We start from the raw sequence: 14,884 nt of genomic DNA on the forward strand, positions 1-14,884 counted from the left end.
ATTTCATACAACATCAACGATGTATAGACTACTATATCAGAACTCAAGAAGGGCTGTCGTTGGTAATCTCTTAAGTTGCAGATTCTTTGGCATCAGCCATCTTAGATTTGAACCAAAATCTAGTGGGAAGGAAGATGAATCAATTCCATGGTTCATGCGTGAAAAAGTTTCATCACCAATAATGCAAAATGAAGATATACAGATACCGACAATTCCAGCTGGATCACCACAGTTCTTGGAAGAAGTTTTAGACTTATTAGCCAGAGAGTATGGTCTTAAAGAGCTCGAGCTTTTCGATCTTGAAAATTTGCCTGAGGATCATCTGTACAGTTCAAAAAATCAACCATTCAAATATATAATAATCGCTACTGGTAAATCAGAAAAACATATATTCAAAGCAGCAGCAGAGTTGAAACAATATATAAAACTGAATCACAACTTGATAGTTCTGGTGGAAGGTATGGTCTCAGCTGCAATCAGTGCAGCAGCTCGTAGAAGAATGCTCAAAAGAGCAAGTAAAGGACCACCAGCAACTGATAATACATATGGTAAGGAACCAAACACATGGGTGGTTTGTGATACCAAGATTTCCGATATAATGATTCATATGCTTACCAAAGAAAGAAGAAAAGAATTATTACTTGAGACACTTTGGTGTGAAGAAAAAGATTTACATAAATACCAAGATGAATTTGATGGTGGTGAACTTGATGATGATATCTTCATTGGAATCAATAGACTGTCCTTTTTAGAACAAAGAAGAAGCTTTTCCACTTATTCAGCTAGATCTAACTTACAACAAATCTTTGATAATCTCAATAATAGTGATAGATCCCAAGTTTCAGTTATCAAATTCAAGGAAGATTTTGATAATAGTTTTCAAGGATCTAGTTTAAAGGATCACAACTTGAGAATTCAATTTTATAAACTACTCCGTCATATAGATACAGAGGCTGTATCTTTATCTACTGTTAAAGATGCGATTTATGAAAAGTACCTGTCCATACAATTTGCATTAAATACAGATGAAGAAATCAAACAAGATGTAATCCTTTACACGAATATGTTGATCGATTCATCTAGTCCTACGGAAATGCCAGATTACCTATTTGATGACTTATCACAATTCATTTCTTCATTGACTTTATTTTCCAAGAATATCAAAATTTTGTATGAAAAGCAATTTCTAGTCTTATTATGGAGATTATCTATTATGCAAGATGAAAATTTCATAGGTCCTAAAACCATCGACAATATCATACAAGGTAATATTCCCATAAAGGAAATACCAGACACTGTCACTGCAACCCAAGCCAGCAATAGAGCCAGAGATGTATTGTTTTTGATAAACAAAGTATACAAAGGTGTTACACCTCATACATTGAAAGAAATGATCCTTTTTACATATGGTAACACATCCAAATGGGATAAATTCTGGAATGAATGGGAGTCGTCTTTTGGATTCTTAAATATTCAACAGAAGAGTATCAATAAATGGATTAGATTGGTGGTTTACTTGGCCATTAGAAATGATAAATCAGCCATGGTTGATTTCTTATACAAATACTGGGATAAGTCAAACTCACCTGTCCAATCATTCATGCAAGACTTCAATGAGTTAGGTCATAACTTTCCATCTGAGCAAGAGAAACAAATCTTCAAAACTGCTTTATTACAGATCTTAAACACTGTTGATAGTAAAACTCATAATTTTGAGCATGTACATAATTTTGTAAATAGTTTATAAATAATTTTTTTTGTGGTTTCATAGACGCGTAAATTTTAAAATATGACATCTTGGAAATATCAAATATCATCTTATAATCATATGTATATGTAACCCCAAATGGAGAAATTGGTTGAAGTAAAGAGTCGAATAAAGACCTGGGAGCATCAATTCAAAGACAAGTATAATAGATTGCCAGGAAAAGATGACATCAAAAGGGATAAAGTAATCCGTCAATTATATTCTGACTATAAGTCATTAAAATCGCAACCTTCAGATCAAGTATCTAAGAACAACAAGGTTAAGGGCAGTTCCAAGACTGAAGTAAAGATAGTAGAAGTGCAAGATGATGCTGGAGAATTGGGTCCAACACCTCAAGCCAATGGGAAAGTATTATCAATCTTTGATGTGAGATTAACTCCACCAGAATCATCTCCTTTAAAGGGAAAGCAAGTGATTTACCATAGTGATAATGATACTTTTAAAACTCCCACCAAAAGGAGGAACAAGCTTGAACCTATAAATAATAATGTTAATCCATCTCAACTGTTAACTGCCAAACTCCAAGCTCTTTCTGAAGAGAGTATTCCAGAAACTCCTGTGAAGATAATTAATAATGATATATCATTGATGACTCCACAGTATATGGCACCTGGTGCCAAAACTACATTCGTTAGTCCAACCAAGCTTAAATTCACAACCCCTAGAAAGAATCTTCAACCTATAACATTTCAAGTTTCTCCTTCTCCAATTAAGCCCATGAGATTTATGATGAAAATATCAGACATGGCAAAGGAAGTCAACTCTTATAAGAATGATATCGTAAATGAAGGCTTCCTGGATGATGAAAGTGGATCAGAAGTTGAAGAAGAAGATAAGCCTACTCAAAGTACATTTAAGAAGAAGAATCCAAAGAGAACAACTAGAAGATGGAAAATGAAACCAAAGGATGCATCAGATAACGTTGATGGTTTCAAACCTGAAGATGTTCATAAAAAGATAGATGAACTTAAAGATAAAGAAAAGGCTGAATTATCTGTATACCTTGATCAAAATGTGAATTCAGAAGCAGAGTCTGGTTCAGATTCCGATTCAGATGGGGATTTTAAAGTTGGATCGAATAACGCTTCAACTAAAGGTAAAGTTAAACCAATAAGTAATAATTACAAAAGGCTTAAAATCAATAAAGCTAATAAGAAGTTTAAACGACGTAGAAGATAATCCATTTATAGATTTATATACGTACATAAAGTGAATTTACGATGGTAATGATACTAATAACTCCTCACTATTTGTAGAAGTTTCAAATTGAACTCTGGATGACATTTGATCTTGAATATCATCTTTACTAGCTACTTGATTAGCACTGGCATAAACCGGTTTTTGCCATCTATTCTTATCCTTTTCAAAATCCCAACTAGTCAATGATTGAATTTCATTTTTACTTTTCTCATGCTGAATTTCTTTCTCTAATTCTTTGATATCACTATTATCAGGTTCTTTATGAACTCTATATTTCTCAACCATTTGTATTTTACCGTCTTTTATCACCATTTCTATAGACTTATCACCTCTACCAGTTCGTTCATTTTTAGAAGCTTCTTGACTCTTCAACTGTTTTTGCCAAACCTTCAATTGTAATGCTCTTTGCATTGGAGATAACCACATAGCGGATCCTGTATGTGGCAGTTCAAAATCAGCGGCATTATCAATAATCTTAGTACGCTCAGCTCCTGTTTCTTGAAATTCAAGCAAAGTCTCTAGCCTTTCATTTGCTTTAACTAAATCCGGATCAAGTGATGGACTAAGATCAGACTCTGCAAATTGACTCTCATCTTCAAAGTCTTGTACTTGTTTGACTTCTTTATTCTTTTTATGTTCTTCTTCAACTTGCTTGAATGCTTTATCTTGAGCTTTCCAAAGATTTTCTCCACTGTTTAACGAAATAACTATCTTTTTGGACTTACCTGAAGGTTTTGGTCTTGGACTTTCTGACTCTGGATGGGTTTTCTTAAGCAAAGAATCCCTCTCATGTTCTAGTGCTTGTTTCATATCATTTCTTTCTTTATATGATAATAAATTGGCTCCACAGAATGAACATGGTTGGAAACCTTCTTTTACACAAATGATCTTACCACAATTTAAACAATTAGGAGCTAATTCAAATAATGGGTGTCGAGTAGCTAAACAATTGCAAATTCTATTTGTCTCAGACAGAGTCTTAAATGAAGATATTTCCAATTCATTTAGGGCAGCTTCTATATCCCTTAAGTTATTTAAATTCTTAACTCTTTTCTTCTTCGGTATTTCTTTTGATTCAACAGGAGCAGGACTCTTTTCTAATAGTTGAGATGTAGTTATGGAGGATTTAGTCTTTGTTTTAGGCTTAGACCTTACTTGATTCTGTTTCTCTATAGGTTTAGCAACTTCACGAGCATCACCTTTTAAAAGATTAGAATATGAAATAGTGGCTGGTTCTTTCTCAGCTTCTGCTTTTGACCCAGTATCATTCTTTAAACGTAAAAACTCTTCTATGAAAGATAATGAGTCAGAGTTTACACCTAAAATATCTATAAGATGATCCTGTATTAACTTATCTGACGACAAAGACAAACAGTAATTGACGATTTCTTTACATGATTGTTCATCAAGGGGTATTATATTAGCTATAGATCTCGCACCATAGCCTAGGAGTCTATCGTTGTTCGACATTTTGATTGAATTCGTTAAAGATCAAGCCCTCTGGATTATTTTCACTCTCTCTAAATTTCTATTACACTAAAAATTATGAGAGCGTTAAAGTTTGGAGTGAGGAAAAGAAAAAAATGTATACAAAACACACACAATTGATAAGAGTGAAGACAGTATAGATTGATAGATCAAATAGACGATATAATGTCCTTGAATGAAGAGGAAGCTCTTAAGATCAAGTATGCTGAGATAGCAGCATTAAAGAAGTCTATAGCAGAGAAGAAGAATGCATTACAACAAGCTAGGTTGACACAATTTAGTAATTATGGTACCTCATCGAATACTTCTATGAAGAAGATATGGAAGAAACATAATAAAGCTGCCAAGAAAGGTAATCCGTTTGGTCATATGTCAGCTGTATTCACTAATGCTACTGGTGATATATCCAATACAGAGCAATATGTGAGTCAGATATCAAAAGGTGGGATGTCTATTGTCAATACAAATGTGTTGCAAAGAGAGCAACATAAGTTTAAGGTTCATCAAAGGGAACAAGAGGATTTGAAAAAGATTAAAGAACTTCAACGTCTCCAGGCAAGATTACAGAAGAGTATCTCCAAAAATAAGGTACGAGAAGATAATCGTGATAGAATACGAATAGGAGATGTGACATATGCTGTGACCAGAATGGGAAATAGACTACTTCCACTTTCAATACCAAATAATTTGGATACAGCTGAAGTAGCGTGGGGTAGTAGGAAATATATATCAAAGAATGGAAGAACTTTAAAATGTACTGGTGGTAGAACCAGAAAGTGAGTATCTTTATTAAGGTGTTTTCAAACTTTAGAAGTATTTTACTAACTATAATTATAGATCACCAACTGATCCATGTCGATACTTTACAAGAACAGGTACGTATAGGAGATTTACTCTTTTGTTTTAAAATTTTTATTATTATTCATTACTAACTATTGTGTTTGATTGTTTCTGAATCTTTCACTTTCATTTAGGGATATGTCAGAAAGGTTCACATTGTAAATATACCCACGACCGATCAAAAATCAAGATTTGTAATCAATACCTAATTGATAAATGTTTCAATAAGAATTGTTTACTCTCACATTCTTGTAATGAGTTTAATACACCATGGTGCAAGTATTTCTTAGAAAATAAATGTAAAAACTCAAATTGCAAATTCCTTCATCATAAACCACCAAGATATGATGATTCTAGTGTGGAGATTTGGGTTTGTCGACCATTTGCAGTTGGAGGATGGTGTGATCGTGGAACTAGATGTCCATTTTTACATTTATTAAATTGTCCTGATTTTGAAGAAGATGGAGTTTGTCATAGAGGAAAATCCTGTGAATTATCTCATCCAATCACTTTAAGGACGCAAAAGTTAATGTCAACCCCGGTGAATAAATTTGAAAGGGAAAGCCGGATCTATAAATTTGAAAGGGTAAGTCTGACCTACATTGGGGAGGATAATGATGAAAATGAAAAAGAAATCATAAATAGTTATACAGTAGATCCAGAATCTTTATTTGTTTCATCGACTTTACAAGGGAAATATGATATTTATATTGATCAAAAGGGTAATAATGATTCTACAGATTTTAAAGATAATTTCATGATCACTTTAAGTGATTCAGAATCATCTGAAGATTCAAATGAATCAGATGGAATAGATGATAATACTGATTTTGTACATATATAAGATCTACTAAGTAATAATAAAAACATAATGGCATTTCTAAAACTTAATTTGTAATACCTCTTCAATTTTTTTTCTCTCATCTAAAAACTCACTTAAATCCTGTTTAGGAAAAATGATTTAATATGTTGCAAATGCCATCTTTATCCCATCAATTGAACAACATTCAACCATACAATCATTATTCTTCCCATCTCAATCAATCTCTAGAAGTGGTGATATATGAAACATCATCATATTCATTCAATTTATGAGTTTAGTGGATTCTTAAATCGATTGTCAAACCTTTAGCGCCATTGAATATAATTACTACCCCAGAAAAGAGCAAGAGAATCTTACTTTAAACCATTTATAAGTTCAATCAAATCCCACTATTATCAATATGACTGAAGAGAAGAAGAAACCCAAAGAACAAAAGAAGCCCAGACCACCAAGATTACCTATTGGTCTTGTTCCACCAGACTTAGCCATACGATTAAGTTTAACCAGACCACTAATAGATGCTGTACCTAGAGATATCGATTCACCACCCAAACTATTACCAATAAGAAATTTAAGAGAAGAATATGAATATTTACAGCATTTAGGACATGGAAGTTTTGGGGATGTTAGTTTAGCACGATATAGATTCAATAATGAGGATCTTTTAAGAAGAAGTATTGATAGAATAGGTACACTAATGGATCCATTAGATGATGCAAGAAATAATGTCAAAACAGGCCTTGTTGCCATTAAAACCATGATGAGAAGACTGGATACTATATATTCATATTTAAGATTAAAAGAATTACAATTCATTATTTCAATCCCATCCCATCCAAGTTTGGTTCAAGTTTTTGATATGGTAATCGATGATTATGCTTTTGAACTTCATATAGTAATGGAATGTATGAATCAAAATTTATATCAATTTATGAGAACAAGAGTTTATAAATTCTCTTCTGGAAGTGTTAAAAGTATTTTAACTCAATTATTGGGAGCTATAAATCATATTCATGAACATGGTTATTTTCATAGAGATGTTAAACCAGAAAATATATTAATAATTTCTGCCATAGATTATTATGGTAGTAGAGAAGCTATACCACAACATCGAGCAAATGATAATTATGTGGTAAAGTTAGCTGATTATGGATTAGCCAGAAGTATATATACTACCGGGAATTATACAGCTTATGTGGCAACTAGATGGTATAGAGCTCCTGAAATTCTTTTAAGACGAGAAATACATTCTCAACCAGTTGATATTTGGTCTTTTGGAGTTATTGCCATTGAGTTAGCAAATTTTACACCCATGGTAACAGGCGATGATGAGCTTGATCAATTAAATAAAACTATTGCTATAATTGGATCTCCTATACCACCACCATATGATCATTATCATCCTAATGTTTATTATCCATTAGGAGGTTATTGGAAAGAAGCTCAATATCTTGCCGAAAAGTTGAAACTTAAAATCCCTCTTACATCTGGTATATCTATATATGAACTTCTACCTGATCCAAATTATGCTGATATTAATGATTTGGTTCGTTTATGTATTACTTGGGATCCAGAAAGAAGAGCATCTAGTTCAATGTTATGTGATTTACCATACTTTAAAGATACATTCCTTGCCACTCATAAACGTAAAAAAGGATATACGAAATGGGAATCAAGAAATCAATTAAGACATATACAAGAATCATCGAGAATATTAAATGGAATTAATGCCAATGTTTGTTATTCAGATATAGTTGCTAAACAAAGGTTAAATAATATTAGAAAGCAATTTACTTTACCAGAGTTAAATTATATTTATCAAAATATTGATGATAATAATAATAATAATAATATAGAAAATTTTGATGATGAATATAATGTTAACGGATATGGTTATAATCAACTTTCATCAGAGACCACTATCCCTGAATCATCGGATATATGTCGAACACAAACTCAAAGTTATGATAATTTTTTACAAGAAAATCTAACTGGGAATGAATTAGAAGAGATTAATGAAAGAAATTATATATATGATCATATCAATAATGGGATTAATATTAATGAAGATAAGTTTACTAGTAATAGTAGTAGTGATAATAATAATAATAATGAAGTTGATGAGAAATTTTGTGAAGATATCTTAGATGAAAGTTTATTACCTTTGAATGATCAAAATTTTAATGATTATTCATTTACATCAACTGATATATATCCTCAAGTTAACATCACTACGAATTAGAAATAGAATAAGTATATACATGTATAATGAATCTATCTATCTATACACGTAGACGTCATCTTTTTAGATTTAAACTAAGAAGGTGAAAGTGTAGATCTAAGTTTTATAAACATTTTGTAACCTATTTTAGAAATGTGTATGTTTGTTATTATGTTACCCCACATCTACAGATTAAATCTCATTTAAACAGTACGGGCCCGCTCACTCACTCACTCACACATTTCTTTTTTTTTTTAGTTTGTTTGGCCTTCCTCTCTTCCCTTTTGGTCTCAGGTGGTTAAAGACATACAACTATCTAATAGAAGTATGTGTATTTTGATAGCGACAACAAGACATCCTGACTATCCACTAATATTGTTGTCCAATAGAGATGAATACTTCAGGCGTCCGACTCAACCAGCTCATTTTCGACCCTTGAATGAACAAGACAAGATATTATCACCTGCTGATTTAGGACGATTAGAAAATGGGACATGGATTGGGATTACCACCACAGGTAGAATAGCTGTTTTATTAAACTATCGAGAAACTGATAGTAATCGTATGTATCATTCTTATACACAAAGGGAAAAAGTCCATTTTACTAACTTTTTAATATAGATCTGTTAAGTGAGATTTCACGTGGTGTTCTTCCATTAGAGTATCTTTGCAGTACTAAATCGGATGAGAAATGGTTTAGTACGCTTGAATCTACCAAATCAGGGAAACTGATTGATTTATCGAAGATTGGAGGGTTTTCATTGGTATTTGGAACATTGGCTGTTGATCCAGATACAGGTAAGATTAATAATTTGAATATTATTAGTAATCGTGGTGATCATGGAAAGATATTTGATTCAAGTATTATGAATGCTAAGCCTCAGGTTAATGGGAATTTAGTAGCTGATCCTGATCATTATGATATCTCTGTTAAAGATACCTTTGGTATATCAAATTCATTATATTATAATCCATGGAAGAAAGTGAAATTAGGGGAAGATTTACTTAATGAATTAATAGATGATAGTGTTGAACATGAATATGATAAGAGGAAGATCGTGGATGAATGTTTCAAAGTATTAACCACAGATACTTTTGATAAAGATACATTCAAATCTCATAGTTTTGAAAAGAAATTCTTAGAATTAAGAAATTCAATATTCATACCTCCTTTAGAAACAGAGTTTGAAGATAATGAAAAAAATTTAACCATAGGGAAGTATTATGGAACTAGAACCCAAACCGTCATTTTGTTAGATAAGCATGGTAATTTAGATTATTATGAAAGAGATATGCATAATTCAGATAATGTTGAAACTGATAGTGAAATCAATCAACATTTCAATTTTAAAATATCACCTGGTTTATGAAATAAAAAGTTAGTAATTTAGTTAGTTAATTATGATAAGTTTTACGTTTACATTTATGTTATGTTTTAAGACGGGTTGGGACTTGTAGATTGGAATATAACCCTGTTGATATGATTAATTGCTCCATACTATATGTTTATACATACTTAAAAATTAGGGCGCAAATCAAAATTGAAAGCGAAAAAATTAACCCTGAAAATTGTTAGTGGACCACGGTTGAGGTGGAGGTAATTAGGAAATTACCATTATCAACATATATCACTATAGAAACATGACTATTACAGAATTAGCAAAGCAATGGCAAACTGTGATACATCATAAACCACCCATTGAGAAAGATCCCACCTCAAATGATTTACTTATTTTAATCCCGGGTAATCCTGGACTCGTTAATTTTTATATATGCTATTTGGATTTAATTCAACAACAATTTCCAAATTTTGAAATATTATGTATTAGTCATGCTGGATGTGATCCCAACAGTTATGAATTATTCAAATTTTATGGGTTAAAAGATCAAATCGTATCAAAATATGAAATCATTAAGAAATTTGTTATGGACAATGAATATTCTACCAAATATAATTTATATTTTTTATCCCATTCAGTGGGATGTTACATTAATCAAAGAATGGTGAAATTATTACTCGATGACATGAGTCTTGTGAGTCATGTTGATATCAAATATGTGGGCTTAATATGTCCAACAATTAAGGATATTTCGAAATCAGTGTCAGGCGTTAGAATCACAAAGTTATTTAATTATACTCCTATAATTACTGTATTATCAATATTAAGTTCGGTGCTTACCAGGTTATTGTCCGATAATTATTTATTAGGGATCATTGAACATTACCACATTATTAAAAAGCCAGCCTTGGTGGATTTTGTGTCTCAATTAAACTATACCAATTCAACTTTAGGAGCTTTGAATATTGTTAGTAAGTCTCATATAGTTAAACAAGTGTTAACTTTAGCTTGTGAAGAGATGAAGTTAATTAATGAAGAGAAAGATATAAATGATTGGTTCTTTCATGATTTAGGGTCAAAAGTAAAAGTATGGGTTTATTTTGCTGATTCAGATCATTGGGTTAATGATAAGACAAGAGATGAATTAATAAAAGATTATTACGATGAAGATAATCATAACAATATTAGGTTTGAATTAGGTAAATCAGACGATGGGATTACTCATAGTTTCTGTATTGATAAAAGTGTTGAGTTTGCAAGAATTACAACAAATGCCATAAGACGATTAAATTAGATTTATAGAATTAGATAGAAACAATGTACAAGTTACTATAGTAAAAATAATCATGCATTAATTAAATTTAATTAAATTCATTGCAAAGGATATATCTGTAAATTAACTCCCATTATGACTCGTAGTCATTTTCCTCATAGTTAAGAGAAAAAAAATTGATGATTTTGAATCATCCATTGACTCAACAAAAAAAAAAAATTGGTTTAACGAAGTCCACTTTAAAAATTGAAATTTATGGGTTTTAATTTATCTATAAATAGTTGAGGAATTCCCTATTCTTATTCAATTGTCAATTTGATTTATTCTACTTCTTCTCTTCAGTATCAGATTTAGAATAAGCTAATTTAATATGGTACAACTGGACGTTGATATTGATATGTCTTCCACTCAAAAGATTAACTCTGAAGGTCAAAATTATGAATCATTCCAAGATGAAGAACTGTCATTAACAGAACAAGAAGTTTTAGATAAAAAGAAATTAGATAAGATTTATAGAAAGTTGGATTATAGAATCATTCCAGCTTTATGGTGTTTATACTTTTTAGAATCATTTGGTTCAAGTGCTTATGGATTAACATTAACTATGAATGCTGATCAAGGTCATTCTTTAGGTCAAAAATTACAACTTACTGCTAAGGATATTTCAACTGCATCTGCTTTATATTATGTTGGGTATATTATATTCGATGTACCAATGAATTTAATCATGACAAGAGTTAGTCCTCAATCTTGGTTAGCAAGAATTATCATTACTGTTGGTCTTGTTTATTCATTTTATCATATTCTTACTAATAATCAAGGTTTATTTGCAGTCAGATTCATTTCAGGTTTGGTTGGTGCTGGTACGTGGCCAGGAATGAGTTATTATATTTCTCTTTGGTATCCAAATGAAAGACTGACAAGAAGAATTGGTTATTATTTCACTGCTGCTCAAATATCAGCTGCTGTTGCTGGGTTAGTTAGTGCTGGATTTCAAAAAATCGATGGAGTTAGAGGTTATTCAGGATGGCAATGGATGTATTTATCTTATGGGGTCATTACTATTGCTTGTGGTATTCTGTTATTATGGTGGTTACCTGATAGACCTTTCAAACCTGAACATGAAGTTGAATCATCTAATAAATTAATGTATTGGTATAGAAAAATCTTTACATCTCCTTTCCCTCTTAATGATGAAGAAAGAGAATTACATAGAAAAGATTTACAATCAAGATATAAATTAATCAAATGGGGTTGGAAAGATGTCTTTATGATCTTAACTGATTTAAGAATTTGGCCATTAATCATTATGTATTTCGGTGTCGTTGGTACTGGTTTTGGTTTAGCTGTGTTTGGTTCTACTATTATTTCTGTAAACAATCCATCATTAACTTCAATTCAAGTCTCTTTACTTTATGCTCCAATTTGGTTATTTGATTTAGGTGGGATTTTAATTTTAACTCCATTTGCTGATAGAAATAAAAAATTAAGACCTTATATTTTTTCATTTGCTTGTGGTATTATCATTTGTGGTTTATTTGTAACTACTTTTGCTAAGGGTAAATGGAGTAGATATGGTGGATTATTAATTTCCGGATTTGGATTAGGTCCAACTGTTCCAATTTGTATGTCATGGGCAGCTGAAATCTTTGGTCCAAGATATGGTGATGTTGGTACAGCTGTTACTGCTGCCTTAGTTAGTGGTTTAGGTAATTTAGGTTCAGTAACTGCTACGTATGCCTTATACAGTGGATGGCCTGATGATGCTAGTAGATTATACAGAGATTCCAATATGATGTTAGTGGTAATGTTAGGAGCTAGTATAATTGCTGCAGCAGTTTGTGAATTGATTAAAAATAAAGTTAGACAAGTCAAGTAAAAAGACTAGATGTTTGTCATACATGACACGATAGTATAGTATGAATCAATTCTAATGTAATTTTATATACTACATACACATTTAACATAATACAATTTAATAATTTCTCGTTCATTCCATCAATTAGTAATGTTTCAGTTCAATCCAAGTTCATGTAGAAACTGTTCATGAATCTTTTAGTTAGCAAATGAATAGAAATAGGACAAATGGATCAGAACAACTATATTCTGTAAACATCAACAAATTTGCATCAATTCTATTAGAAAGGTATTAACTCCAAAAGTAGCAAAAGCCGAATTCAAAACAATCACAAAACTCCGGTTGCTAAACAGTTGAGAAATCCATTTTAGGTAATTCCATCAAACCTTCAACACATCTACACATCCTTATATATAGAGTCAAGTCAAAAATCAGGACGAACGGCTTGTTGAACTGAAATTTGATACAATCTTTAATCATACTAGTTAATCCGGCATTACAGATGCTTTTGGTAAGTTGGTATATCTTTACATCTTACAAGTTGTGTCTTAACCGTTGACATTTTTTGATTACAAATATTTTTTTTGGGGGTGGGGGGTTAGGGACATAACGGTTAACCGCAGTTTATAGTCCGAGAAATTATATAGCCATAATAAAAAAATACTTCAAAACATGGGGGTATACAAAAGTTGGACGTTGAGTTATAAATAGTTCTTGGTTTCTTGTCAATTCCCAAGTTGGAATAATTCAAAACTATATTTAACAAACACTACAATGTCTTCAATTAAGATCGTTCTCTCTACTGAATCAACTGAAAAGGGTAAGTTAACCGAGATCACTACCGGTGACTTTCCTCAAATCTCCGATGATCAAATTCTTTTCAAAGGTGTAGCTTACGCTGCCAACCCAACTGATTGGAAACATGTTGTTTTAAAATGGGGGTACTTCTGGTTCAATTGCAGGCTCTGATGCTGCTGGTATTGTTACTAAAGTAGGTAAGAACGTCAAAGGATTTGAAATTGGTGATTATGTATCTACCACTTTACATGGTAATTATAGACCTGATAGAGGTGCCTTTGCTGAATATGTTATTGCTGATCCATCTACCACTGTTAAGTATGACAAAAGTACATTTTTATCCGAACCATTACCAGTTGGAAATGTTCCTTCAAGTGTTATTAACACTTTTGAAGGTGCTGCTGCTATCACTTTAAGTTTAGCAACTGTTGGTTTATCATTCAGTAATTCCTTGAAAATTAAGCCAAACAAAGCTGAGAATGCTTCCAAGTACATTTTAATTTGGGGTGGTGCCACTTCAACTGGTATCGTCGGTATTCAAATTGCTAAGTTAGTGTATGGATTAAAGGTCATTACTACTGCATCTAAGAAACATCATGAATTCTTGAAATCATTAGGAGCTGATGAAACTTTTGATTATCGTGAATCAAATGTCGTTGACCAAATTAAGAAAGCAGCCAATGGTAAGATCTATTATGCTTTTGATACTGTTTCTAGCACCGAAACTTATCAACAAACTTATGATGCCACAATTGGATCTCCAACTGAATCATTTGATAATTTATTATTCCAAACTAAGGCAAATATCAAAACTGAATCAGGAAATAATGCCAGATTTTCAAGTACCGTTGTTTATTTAGCTAATGGAGAAACTTTAAATTTGGGACAGGAAATTATTCCAAGTAAAGAATTGTTAGATGATTATAACCACTTTTGGCTAGAATTATTACCACCATACATCAAAGATTTGAAGAATCCAAATCTCAGAGTCTTGAAACCTGGTTTCGAATCAGTCAATGAAGCTCTTGACTTATTAAGAGAAGATAAAATTAGTGGTGAAAAAGTTGTGTTTAGATATTAAGATTTCATCACATTTTTAGTTAGTTTGTTTATATTTCAGCATATGTACAAAACATAGTCAATATACATGACTTCAATTAGTAATTACCTATCATAAGTTTAAATTTGTAGGTCATATAAACGAATTTGGTTCAAAATATTGCAAATTAAACAATAATAAAAAAGCCACATGAGACCAACATTATACTGGTACTA

General features: G+C 31.7%; 8 protein-coding genes across 8 annotated transcripts; 7 read left to right on the top strand and 1 right to left on the bottom strand. All coding sequences in view use genetic code 12, as the record gives it.

Annotated features, from left to right (window-relative positions):
* Window positions 1–19: 19 nt before the first annotated feature.
* Window positions 20–1,747, top strand: DFJ63DRAFT_313542 (uncharacterized protein; the record flags this gene model as incomplete). The annotated part of the gene is made up of 1 exon (XM_064906190.1): window positions 20–1,747. One exon carries the CDS (start codon window positions 20–22, stop codon window positions 1,745–1,747), a length of 1,728 nt encoding a protein of 575 aa, XP_064761754.1.
* A 1,236-nt stretch (window positions 1,748–2,983) lies between these two features.
* Window positions 2,984–4,438, bottom strand: DFJ63DRAFT_335730 (uncharacterized protein; the record flags this gene model as incomplete). The annotated part of the gene is made up of 1 exon (XM_064908255.1): window positions 2,984–4,438. The coding sequence occupies one exon, from the start codon at window positions 4,436–4,438 to the stop codon at window positions 2,984–2,986; it is 1,455 nt and encodes a 484-aa protein (XP_064761755.1).
* A 92-nt stretch (window positions 4,439–4,530) lies between these two features.
* DFJ63DRAFT_154413 (uncharacterized protein) lies at window positions 4,531–6,330 on the top strand. Its single transcript, XM_064903618.1, has 3 exons — window positions 4,531–5,232; window positions 5,294–5,331; window positions 5,431–6,330. Exons 1-3 carry the CDS (start codon window positions 4,622–4,624, stop codon window positions 6,138–6,140), a joined length of 1,359 nt encoding a protein of 452 aa, XP_064761756.1. The 5' UTR covers window positions 4,531–4,621; the 3' UTR covers window positions 6,141–6,330.
* Window positions 6,331–6,519: 189 nt separating this feature from the next.
* On the top strand, window positions 6,520–7,734 carry IME2 (protein kinase; the record flags this gene model as incomplete). Its single annotated transcript, XM_064905054.1, has 2 exons — window positions 6,520–6,748; window positions 6,830–7,734. Coding segments are annotated over 2 exons (1,134 nt in total), but the record flags the coding sequence as incomplete, so codon positions are not given.
* Window positions 7,735–8,514: 780 nt separating this feature from the next.
* DFJ63DRAFT_154566 (uncharacterized protein) lies at window positions 8,515–9,846 on the top strand. The gene is made up of 2 exons (XM_064903623.1): window positions 8,515–8,902; window positions 8,962–9,846. Exons 1-2 carry the CDS (start codon window positions 8,668–8,670, stop codon window positions 9,708–9,710), a joined length of 984 nt encoding a protein of 327 aa, XP_064761758.1. The 5' UTR covers window positions 8,515–8,667; the 3' UTR covers window positions 9,711–9,846.
* DFJ63DRAFT_154391 (uncharacterized protein) lies at window positions 9,846–11,025 on the top strand. The gene has a single exon (XM_064903616.1). The coding sequence runs from the start codon at window positions 9,982–9,984 to the stop codon at window positions 10,972–10,974; it is 993 nt and encodes a 330-aa protein (XP_064761759.1). The 5' UTR covers window positions 9,846–9,981; the 3' UTR covers window positions 10,975–11,025.
* Window positions 11,026–11,323: 298 nt separating this feature from the next.
* DFJ63DRAFT_313548 (uncharacterized protein) lies at window positions 11,324–12,832 on the top strand (the record flags this gene model as incomplete). Its single annotated transcript, XM_064906191.1, has 1 exon — window positions 11,324–12,832. One exon carries the CDS (start codon window positions 11,324–11,326, stop codon window positions 12,830–12,832), a length of 1,509 nt encoding a protein of 502 aa, XP_064761760.1.
* Window positions 12,833–13,585: 753 nt separating this feature from the next.
* Window positions 13,586–14,690, top strand: DFJ63DRAFT_335735 (zinc-binding alcohol dehydrogenase family protein; the record flags this gene model as incomplete). The annotated part of the gene is made up of 2 exons (XM_064908256.1): window positions 13,586–13,697; window positions 13,774–14,690. The coding sequence occupies 2 exons, from the start codon at window positions 13,586–13,588 to the stop codon at window positions 14,688–14,690; spliced, it is 1,029 nt and encodes a 342-aa protein (XP_064761761.1).
* Between the last annotated feature and the right edge of the window lie 194 nt (window positions 14,691–14,884).

Source organism: Scheffersomyces coipomensis (genome assembly GCF_036884675.1).
Source record: "Scheffersomyces coipomensis strain NRRL Y-17651 chromosome Unknown DFJ63scaffold_4, whole genome shotgun sequence".
In the NCBI taxonomy this organism is placed as follows: Eukaryota; Fungi; Ascomycota; class Pichiomycetes; order Serinales; family Debaryomycetaceae; genus Scheffersomyces; species Scheffersomyces coipomensis.